This window comes from Apium graveolens, chromosome 2 (genome assembly GCF_009905375.1).
Source record: "Apium graveolens cultivar Ventura chromosome 2, ASM990537v1, whole genome shotgun sequence".
NCBI classification, from domain to species: domain Eukaryota; kingdom Viridiplantae; phylum Streptophyta; class Magnoliopsida; order Apiales; family Apiaceae; genus Apium; species Apium graveolens.
The window spans coordinates 235832736-235843908 of record NC_133648.1 but is presented as its reverse complement, the minus strand read 5'-3'; the positions used below and the strand labels follow the sequence as shown (position 1 = coordinate 235843908).

Sequence of the window (11173 nt, the reverse complement as noted above, 5' to 3'; positions counted from 1 at the left end):
TGAAGTCAGCTAAGTACACATTCCCTTTTCTAACTCCAGTTAGAACCACTTTATTGTCCTTTTTACTTGTGATAATACAGGCTTCAGAATTGAAGGAAACAGTATTCCCTCTGTCACATAGTTGACTGATGCTCAATAAGTTGTGTTTGAGACCATCAACCCATGCAACTTCATCAATGATGACATTTTCTTTTGAAATCAAGCCATACCCCATAGTGAATCCTTTGCTGTCATCTCCAAAGGTTATGCTAGGGCCAGCTCTCTCCTTAAACTCTGTGAGCAGGGTGAAATCTCCTGTCATGTGTCTTGAACAGCCACTGTCCAAGTACCATAGATTCCTTCTTTTTCCCTGCACGCAACAAAATCAATCAAGTTGATTTTGGTACCCAAGTTTCCTTGGGTCCAGCCTTGTTAGTCTTTTTCCTAGACTTCATTCCTCCTGCATCTTTTGACTTAGGTAACTTTGGGTCAACCTTGATCTCAGATGTGGTTGGTTGAAGTGTAGGGTTAGTCACAGAATCATTTAGCACATTTGATTGAATTTGATAAGGCATAGATTGTGCAAACATGTTATTCCACATAGGCATATTGTATGGCATTTGAGGCATACTAAATGCAGTAAAATAAGGATTATTAATATATGGCATGTTTGCAAAATGTGCATGGGGATTCTGATGAGACATAACAGGCATGGCATGCAGAGGTGACATAGACATGTTAGGCATGGAGGGATTTGAAGACATGGGAGCATTTTTAACAGATTTGCAATTATCAGATAGGTGATTAACACTTTTACAATGCACACAGCTTTTTCTAGGAGCATACCTATCAGGTGTGTAATTGTTATATTTATTAATCCCTACCTTCCCATTTCTTTTAGATTATCTTTTAGTTTCCTTCTTATCCTCAACCAACTTAAGCCTATTTTTCAGCTGATCTAAAGTCATGTGTCCTATATTCACCTTACTGACATCTTTGGATGTGCTAGCTCCTTCTTTGACAAAGTTCTTGAGAGTTGAATCATTCTTCTTATTGAGATTTTTATTTTTAAAATTACTTGCCTGTTTTAATTGATGAGCCTTCAACGAATGCTCCTTTTCTTCCTTCAACGGATAACTTTCATCATCCGTTGATTCCACATCCGTTGACAATCCATCAATTAATTCTAACTCCTTTTTATTTTTCTTCCAAGCATCCTCACAGAATGATTCAATTCCCTGAACCTTGGCAATCTGAACGCTAACATCCCTAGATGTTTTCCAGGCCTTGATTACCTCTTGCTCACTTTCTAACTGTTTAGAAAGAATTTCTACTTTCTTAACAGCTTCTTCTAGTTCACTTTCAACAGTCAAGCATTTAAGTTTAATCTTTTCAAGCTCAATTACCTGATTCTCTAACACAGCATTCCTATCAGTTAAAAACACATTATTCTCTTTGATCCTAGTATTTTCTTTAGCTAGTAATTTAAGGGAAACACGCAAATGATATAATTCATTGGACATATCATTTATGGCTTCATTGCATTCATGTTTAGAAAGCTGAGAGAGATCAGTAGTAATTAACTGGTTGCTTGATGAACTAGTTTCATTTTCATCAGAATTAGCCATCAGGGCTAGGTTGACATATTCCATATCATCATCTTCATTGACCCCATCTGCTGCCCAATCATCTTGAGTGAGAAAAGCTATTTCCTTTTGTTTGAGCAAATCAAAATACTTCTTTTTGTAATCAACTTGCTCAAATTTCTTTTTATCAGAGGTTGGCTTCCTACACTCACTTGCAAAGTGTCCACTAATGCCACAGTTGTAACATTTGAACTTTGATTTGTCCACCATGTTTTTGTTTGGCTTAGTGAATTTTGTATTTTTCCTGAACTTCATCTTTGCAAACCTCCTGGACAGAAAAGCCAGATGTTCATCAATATCATTAGAGTCATCCTGACTGGAATTGTCTTCATCCTCAGCTACTTGCTCTTTACCCTTGCTTGATTCTGATTTGCTTGTGCCAATTTTGAGACTTGGCATTGTCTTTTCCTCATTCCTGTCTTCAACCTTCTCACTGTCAGCTACAAGTGCAACTGATCCTTCTTTTCTCTTTCCCTTTTCCAACAGCTCATCTTGCTCCATCTCAAGTTCATATGTCTTCAAAATTCCATATAATCTTTCAAGTGTGAAGTCCTTATAATCTTGAGAATTTCTTAGAGAAACAGTCATAGGCTTCCATTCCTTTGGTAGAGACCTTAGAAATTTTAAATTGGAGTCCTTGACTTGGTAAATTCTCCCATACAGCTTCAATCCATTCAACAGTTTCTGAAATCTGTTGAAGGTATCATTCAATGATTCTCCTTCTTCAAAGTGAAAATATTCATACTGTTGAATGAGAAGCTGCATTTTGTTTTCTCTAACTTGCTCAGTGCCTTCACAGATAAGCTGCACAGTATCCCAAATTTCCTTAGCAGTTTGGCTGTTGATGACATTGTCAAACATATCTTGATCCAGGCCATTAAACATAATATTCATGGCTTTCTTGTCCTTGTGGACCTCTTCAATATCTTCAACAGTCCATTCTGCCTTTGGCTTGGGAATAGACTGTCCAACAGCAACTGTTGCAGTAGCAGTTGTTGCCACCTTGTGTGGGATGTGAGGACCATTTTCAATGCAGTTGATGTAACTTTCATCTTGAGAGAGAAGATGTAAATGCATCTTCACCTTCCAGTGATGATAGTTATCTCTTTCCAGGATTGGAATCTTTACACCAATATCCTTCTTACTCGTGATGTTAGCAGAATAGATCTTTAAACTCTTTGTATGTTAAGAGCAAGCTCTGATACCAATTGTTATTCCCAGTGGACTAACAATGAGATTTACAGAAGGGGGGTTGAATGTAAATCTCAAAACTTTTTCAAGTTTTGAGTAGTTTCTAAGGCTAAGTGTTTTAGTGAACAAATGTGTGTGAATTGCTTGAAGCTAATACAGACAGATATATATTCAAACACAAATGTAAAGAACACAAAGAACTTAAAAACTTTTCTGGTGGATTTGTTGTTCCACCAGAGATGTGTTATTTCAGAAAATCTGTGATTCAAAGAATTAAATCACAGTTGCTTCCTAGTACAAACTAGATGATTTTCTCTCTGGATATTTCTAAACAGCTCAGGAAAATTCATATCTAATTACTAGCTGCTACTTGGTTTATATATCACCAAGTTTACAAGTGAAGACAAAACTGTAAAATACAATTAAAAAGATTCTTCACATGTTTCTTCTTCATTTCTCTATCAAATACAATTTAGGCTTGGCTATAGATCTTTGAATACTTCCTTGTTTGCATCAGAATGGAAATGCTGTATTTTCTTGATTCCTCCTAGAGGCTTCCACATTCCAGTTTATCTCTGTCAACCCATGTGCCTCTGTCAGCTTGTGAATTGTCACTATCAACTGCTAATGAACTAAGCATCCGTTGAAGCTTTCATCCGTTGATGCCTTATCCGTTGAGGCTTTATCCGTTGAAGCTTTATCCGTTGATGCATTATTAATTGAAGTCTTTATCCGTTGAAACACTCATCCGTTGATGGATATTATCCGTTGAAGCATTAGAGACATCCGTTGAAGCTTTGTTTCTTATCCGTTGAAGCTTTGTTTCTTATCCGTTGAAGGTCTTCAATATCAGTTGATACTTCTTCACTTATACAAAATTACAAGACATGAAATATTTACAATTAGCCCTCCTATTTGCATATCCACTAGTAGTCAACATGACTGATAATTTCCTACAACATCTAAGAATTACAACTTGAATCCAGAGAATGAAATGTGCTACAATACTAAACTTATTGCTAAGTAAAGCTACTCCTTCAACGGATAGCCAAGATGGTCTTATCCGTTGAGGCTACAAACACTAGATTTATACTTAAGTGTTTTGTTTAACTTATCATCAAACTAATACACATATTCCTAACACTCTTCATCAGCATCCGTCTCAGGCAAGCTTTCAGATTCTGAGTCATCATCATTATCAGAACTTGATGACTCAGTATCAGACTTTGTGAAGAGAGCTTTACCCTTGCCTTTCCTTGAGGTAGCTGCCTTGGGGGATTCTTCTTCAGCCTTAAGAGCAACTGTCCTTGACTTTCCTCCTTTCCTCTTGCTTCTTTGTTCCATCTCAAGTTCATGAGTCTTGAGCATCCCATAAATTTCATCAAGAGTCGTTTCATCAAGATTATAATTGTCTCTTATTGTTGTTGCCTTCAAATCCCAGCTTTCAGGAAGAGCCAACAGGAATTTAAGGTTTGAATCTTCAAGATCATACTCCTTATCAACCAGTGACAAATCATTCAAGAGTTTGACAAATCTATCATATAAATCAGTCAATGACTCATTAGCCTTTGAGTCAAAGTGTTCATACTCTTGAGTGAGTATTGTCTTCCTGTTCTTCTTAATCATATCAGTTCCCTGACATCTTGTTTCCAAGGCATCCCATATCTCCTTTGCAGTCTTGCAGTTTATTACCATGTTTGACATTATATTATCAATGGCACTATGCAGTAAGTGTCGTACCTTGGCATCCTTAGCAATTGATGCAATATCTTCAGCAGTGTAGTCACTCTTCTCCTTTGGTACTGACTTTGCTGCTTCACCTGCAACTGCAACAACGAGCTTGGTTGGTTTGTGAGGCCCTTCCTTGATCCTATCAAGATATTCTGGATCTGTAGCTTCCGGAAACATGGTCATCCTCACCTTCCATATAGGATATTCAGATGGTCTCAATATGGGAACTCTAATAGTCTCATATCGGCTTTGAATTTGTGTCTTTGGAGGTTCTTCAGTTTTGGTGGGCTTAGTTGGAGTTTCTACTTCAGACATGATTATTTTTGGATCTTAAACTGTTTGTGTATTAACAGATAGGCTCTGATACCACTTGTTAGGTCACACACACTGTAGAGGGGGTGAATACAGTGTATAGCACAATCAAATCGAACTTTAATAACTCAAGTAACAGAAAACAAACTTTATTCAAAACAATAAACTCTGTTACAGTATGGAACTGTCATCTCTCAGTGATGAACAAATATCATGAGATCTGCTAGGGTTACAACAAATAATCTTCTCGATAATAATAACACTTATAGTGTAAACCCTATGTCTGTGTTTACATACTACACAGTTACAAGATAATCGCTAATTGATATGTAATATAATTCTGCTTCCTAAAATATATCAATCAGATATCTTTTCTTCCAAGTATTCTATTCTTCATAGAATTCCTTCTTCATGCATATCTCTTCTTATATTTGTCTCAATCTTCTCTTCTTGTAAATCCTTAAGTACTGATGACTTAAGTTCTGACTTCAGTATAAGTGTTGATTTTAACTACCGATTTGTCCTGTTTAAGTAAGATCTGAAAACTAAACATAAATGATATTAATCATGACATTATCAAATATATCTAACATACAATTTACAAGGATTGATGAAGAATATGAATATCTGATATAGCTTTTAATGATTTTGCAGCTACACCATGGTGGAGCAACATGTTCTCATACCATTGCTCCTGTGACGTATATGTGGCAGCCTCATGAGCGGTCTGAGATTAATGATGTGGATAAAGGTGATGGGTTGCATCATACCGAAACTATTGACAAAGATTCTGCCTTGCGCTTGGTCTGGATATGGATACATGGCGCAGCTTTTAAAGAAGGATTCGATGCTGTGGAATGTGCTTCTCAGAGGGAGGTAAGATATATATTCAAAACCTTTCTTGTGTAGGAAGAGCCCTCATAAAACCATGATTTGAACTGTATATGATGCATTTACTGACTCAACACGGAGGACATTTTTGTGATATCAGGTCACTATTGTTTGGCATTGGACGTTGCCATAAATGGCTAAATCTGCTATATTAACAGCATCTACTACTTTGTGAATGCAGAATGAGAGGGTTAATGGTCATGTAAATTGTATTTCTCTTGAGGGTCAATTAGGAAAAGTAGAAGTGATGGGTTCAAAGGCATCTCAACTTCTTCAGAAGATATTACATCCTGTCAAGGGGTGAGTTAAATTTAGAGTTGACTATGAATTATTAGAGGAAATATGTGGAATTGTGAATCTATAGTGAGCCTGTTAATATTAATTGCTATTCAGTTTTCCGCAGAATATTATAGATATGAAAGAATGCTCAGTTGATGAGACTCAAGATGAAACTCAGCTTAATATTTTTGACTCTGAGAATGAAGATCGCACTTCATCCTCGTTTATTTCTCTCGTTATCAATGATCCTCGTATTTCAACTGGGAAGGCTAAAGATCAGTCATTAGCTGGAATTCAAGATAGTATTTTAGGGCCAGTCTCCACATCATGCTTTAGAAATGGTAATAGCATGAATTTATGGCATGCGGCCAATGGTATTTACCCCCCTGTTGAAGAAAGTATTCTTTGCAGAGAAAAACATCATCAACGTATGGGATTATATTGCCTTAATGATCAAAGCCATGGTATGCTAAATGAACCATCTAAGGACCAGTGTTCTAGTATGTGTCCAGTTCTTCTTATAAAGAACAATCACCCAAAGAGATCCTTTGTGAGGTAAATTATTCTGCTATTTTTTACAGTTTGTGTGTGTGTGTGTGTTTCAAAAGCTACCATATATTAATTCTCTTCTTTACATTCATAAAGCTTGTCTAAATAATGGTCTGGCATGCAAAACATAAATGTTCAAATACATATTTTTTTTTAATTTTAGTAAGTTGATGTGGATAAGACGACCTCTCTGTATTAATTTTAGTTGAACATTGTTGGTATTATTATGCTGTAATGATTCTATTTCCTGAGGTGTTCGTAAAATTTTGTTTTTCTGAAGGATGTAGATATAAATGGGAATTTTTATTAGTGTTAACCATTAAAAGAATTCCTTTTGTAGTGGGGTGTTGCTGGACATCTATACTTTTTTGAATGTTTCAGTTGCTCATTATAACTGACTCATAGCTATTTAATCTTTAAACTTCTTCAGATGGTCTATTATACTTCCAATCAGTTGGGTTAAAACATTTTGGATTCCTCTGGTGTCTCTTGGAGGCCGTGCTATAGGTTTGAGAGAAAAGCATTGGATTGCATGTGAAGTAAAAACACTATACTCTTGTGAGGAATTTATATAGTCTTAACAGTAGTCTGGTAGGGTAATAGCGTCTCTTTTTTCAGGTTGAGCTGCCATATTTTCCTTCAGACTTTCCTGGTTGCAATGCCTACTCTTACTTTATGGAAAATGAAGCAGATGACTCTGTTCGAAATGCAGAGCTCCGTCCTCCTTCTGTGAGGCCTTTATGCGTTCCATCTTCACCTCCATGGGACGTTGTTTATTACGCGTTTAAAAAAGAAAAAATTAATGGGTCAGATAATCAGATATTTTCAAATATATTATCTTCTGAAAATATTAACTTAGCTACCAACACCCGTGAAGATTGCCATAGAGCTCCATGTTATAAAAACGGTGTTTCATTTGATGGTTTGGTACCAAGGTCATCTCGTTTGCTAGCTAGATTCCTCAGTGGCATTACTAATTGTCAACTTTATTTATTCCCTAGTACGCCTGAAAGAAAAGGCTGCATATATAAAATCATGAAGGATATAAATGTATCTAACCAGCGCCTAGACGATAACTTCCTTAGGAATTATGACCATAAATTATGCTTTATCAGAATTTTTCTTCATGCATACAAGGACGGTGTCTTCGAAGACGGAGCTGTTGTTTGTGCCCCTCATTTATCTGATCTTGCATTTAAGACTTCCAGGTAATTGTATTTCTTTATTTTTAGTTTTTAATACTTGCTTCTCCCACTTATAAAGGAGTTATTAATTCTTTTAAAAAGTTCTTGTCATTCCCGTAAGACTTCTTGGCAAGGTTATTAGAGCACGACAGCACGTTTATAGTTAATTGTTTGTCTGCACAAAAGTTACTGCTTATCAATGTGGAATGCAAGTTAATTTCTGAGTATAGTGTTCAGGTTTCATGACCGTTGTTCCTGACTTAATGTTGGTAGAAAGATTTGGAATTAGGTACCTCTCGAAGTGGTTGCTATGTCCCACAAATGTTTTGATATGACATGATTATTTGTATCAGTTTCTCATTTGCCTCTACAAACTTCTTCTAGTTTTCCGGTTCTGTTTAAACATCCTTGTAACTTACAAGAACTATGATAATAAATCTGTTGTTTAGCTGTATCTTTATTCATGTTGTATATCCATTACCTAGGATGTGGGAAGATTTCAAAAATACCCCAGTAGTGTATTTCCATCAACGGGAGACCTTGCTTAACGCAACTTTAAACACTAATTGTAAATTATATGCAGATCGGAGAACAAATTTGAACTCCAAATTCCAGATACTCTTTTAAGATCCTATTTTGTACAAAAACCATCTGGTAAATGGGATCTTCAAGAACCCTGCGACCCTGTTGGTAAGGAATCTCATAGATGGCCTATTGGATTTGTCACTGCAGGATTCGTTCATTGAAGGTAAGTTTTGTGTACCAAGTGGTTATATCTTAAAAGTATCTACACCTTATTTCCCTTTTCATTTTGGGGCTCCTTTTTATACATGCTACTTTTATATTTGGTAATGTTATCGATGGACTTGCAGCAAGAAACCAGTGGCAGGGGCCCTATGTGAAGCAATCTTACTAGCCCATCTTAGGGAAGAACAGTGGAATGCTGTTCCTGCAAAACGGAGGAAGGAGGAAATATATGTTTTGGTGAGGAATTTAAGGTCCACGGCCTATAGACTTGCTCTTGCGGAAATTGTACTAGAACAACAGGAACAAGATGTGGAGTACATGTAGGATGTGCCTTTAGACGTTGTAGGATTTGAAGTTTTGTAAACTATGTATGTTTTAGCTACCCCTGGTTCTGATAGAATTGGAATGTCATGCAATTTTTTTACTTGTATATTGTTCTATGCATATTGTGTTGCAGGTTTTGAAGTAGGTTTGATAGGATAAAATAGAAGATGACAATCAAACGTTATTGCTGGGCAATTTTAATAAAATATTATCCTTATCTATACTATATTATAATAGACGAAAACTAGCGTGACAGGATGGGCGAGTTAAATCAGTGACAAGCTGATGGTCAAGTTAGTTTTCAACATTAGACAGAGTGAACTGTGACATAGTTCCAGGAAACAACGGACAAACAACATAGTAAAAGTAAACAAAACTTAAGACCCTGGACGGGGAAGAAGCTGCTTCTGTCGTACCACTCAAGTTCATTGTCATCCCCCACCTTCCACATTTATATATCCAGGTCAGTTTTATTATTTAATTTCTTATAATTTGAATTTTCATTTAAGTTCTTAGATTCAATTTACTTTGATTTGTGTTTTGTAGTTTCACTCTCCATTTACATATTTGCTGCTTTTATAATCCTAATTTTAGCCTCACAGAGATTTTACTGTGTTTTTTGTTTTGCGTAAGATAAGATCGATTTTAGTTTATAGTTTGCTTGACGCGAGACAATTTGAATTGAGTACTAGAAACTTAAAACTTGAAAAATACTCGCACACATGCCTGCACCGGGGCTTGAGTAGTCGATGTCGTGAGAAGGATATTTGCTAGGCTAAGCCTCGTAGATTAGGGTTAACTTGTTCGTTTTTTATGATTCCTTAGTACATGATAATATGGCTTAATTAATCTGGATTCTGGATTGAGTTTTAAAAATTGCTGTCTACAATTTTCTAATAAATGATATTGTGTTTATAATATGTTTTCTCCGTACGCTGAACGGTGTTGGTTTTGGTAATCTATTTAAGGAGAGTGTAATTTATTGATGTTATCTAATATTCTAGCTTAAAGTTCTTGAAGTCTTGAAGTATTCGAATTCAAACTTGTTTCAGAAATTATTGTTTTAGTTGATTATGTACAAAGGTTGATAGTTGATTTAATTTTTTAGTAGATATTTACTCGTTCCAATTTTTTTTCTTAAGTAGGGTCATGAGTCTATAGTTGTGCATGTAAGGGGATTAGGCAGTAAACTCTGCATCCGTATATATTAAACCTTGGGATAAGTGGATTGGGTTTGGGATAAAGACCTTTAGTATCCAAAGTACTTTTAAAGAATTCTTGCAGCAGCGTTGTGTCATAAACAACTTAAAATTTTTTGAGAGCTGATCATACACTATATATACCCCCTCAGTATTGCTCATCCCCTCAACTCTTCAGTTATTCCCCTTCTTCTACAATGCATATTTCTTCTCCAAAATGTATAGACTTTGGCTCCCTCTGCTGAACTTTGTCAAAATCAACATCTTCGTAGCAACATCTAAAGTCCCTCTCCCAAATGGAAATACAAAGGGAGTTGGTATAATCATAAGAGATCACAATGACTTTCTTATGGGGAGAAATGGGCCCAGTTCATGGTCTATCATAATTTTAAACACAGTCATGGGTGATTCACAGAGGAATGAAGGAGGCATACTCTCGAGGCTTTAATAACATGCTTATAGAGACTGAACATGTGAAGTCTTTCCGTATTAGAATCTATTAGGGGAACCTATTAGGGCTATCAATTCTTGCAATCCACTGATTCTTTCTAATGCTAATCCCATATGTAGGATCTACACAATTAGCTAGCGGTGTAATCAAGTGGCTCGATTCGTTGCTTCTTATGGTATGCAAAATGAAGATTCTCTGATGTAGGTAGATTATAGCTTCATTGCAATGAGAGATTTAATGGAAACTGACATTGGTTGTAGGCCTCATCTCCCTGCCTTAGGTGAAGTTGTTCAAGGCCCTAATCCAAAGAAACAAAACAAGTGGTTATAGAGGCTAAAAAAGACCGAGTGTCTATTCTGGAAAAAGTTGTGGATGATCAACTAAAAAAGATGGAAAGTAACTCTGAGGCTTATAGAGGTTTAGCTGACCCAGCCTTTACTTACAAAGAAGCTCAAATATTAAAAGAATCTTCATAAATGAACCAGATCTCTCTCAGTTGGTTTGTTAAACAACTCGAATAAGATTGAAGGCGAGCATGTGCCTGAAGACAAAGGAAAAGAAAATTGTATGAATTAGAATAAGGCAGCAGCAGCGGTCCTGTTATAATTTCCTATTCTCCTGAAGTGTCAGCTGGAGTTCACATTCAAGCCTTAAATCACAACTCATATGATCAAGTGCTAACAAACATGA

General features: G+C 36.2%; 2 protein-coding genes across 2 annotated transcripts; both read left to right on the top strand.

The window, feature by feature from the left end:
• The first annotated feature begins 5451 nt into the window (after positions 1–5451).
• On the top strand, positions 5452–6578 carry LOC141706206 (ribonucleases P/MRP protein subunit POP1-like). Its single transcript, XM_074509021.1, has 4 exons — positions 5452–5735; positions 5932–6050; positions 6144–6370; positions 6441–6578. The coding sequence occupies exons 1-4, from the start codon at positions 5502–5504 to the stop codon at positions 6500–6502; spliced, it is 642 nt and encodes a 213-aa protein (XP_074365122.1). The 5' UTR covers positions 5452–5501; the 3' UTR covers positions 6503–6578.
• A 643-nt stretch (positions 6579–7221) lies between these two features.
• On the top strand, positions 7222–8973 carry LOC141706205 (ribonucleases P/MRP protein subunit POP1-like). The gene is made up of 3 exons (XM_074509020.1): positions 7222–7786; positions 8346–8510; positions 8635–8973. Exons 1-2 carry the CDS (start codon positions 7254–7256, stop codon positions 8506–8508), a joined length of 696 nt encoding a protein of 231 aa, XP_074365121.1. The 5' UTR covers positions 7222–7253; the 3' UTR covers positions 8509–8510; positions 8635–8973.
• Positions 8974–11173: the final 2200 nt, after the last annotated feature.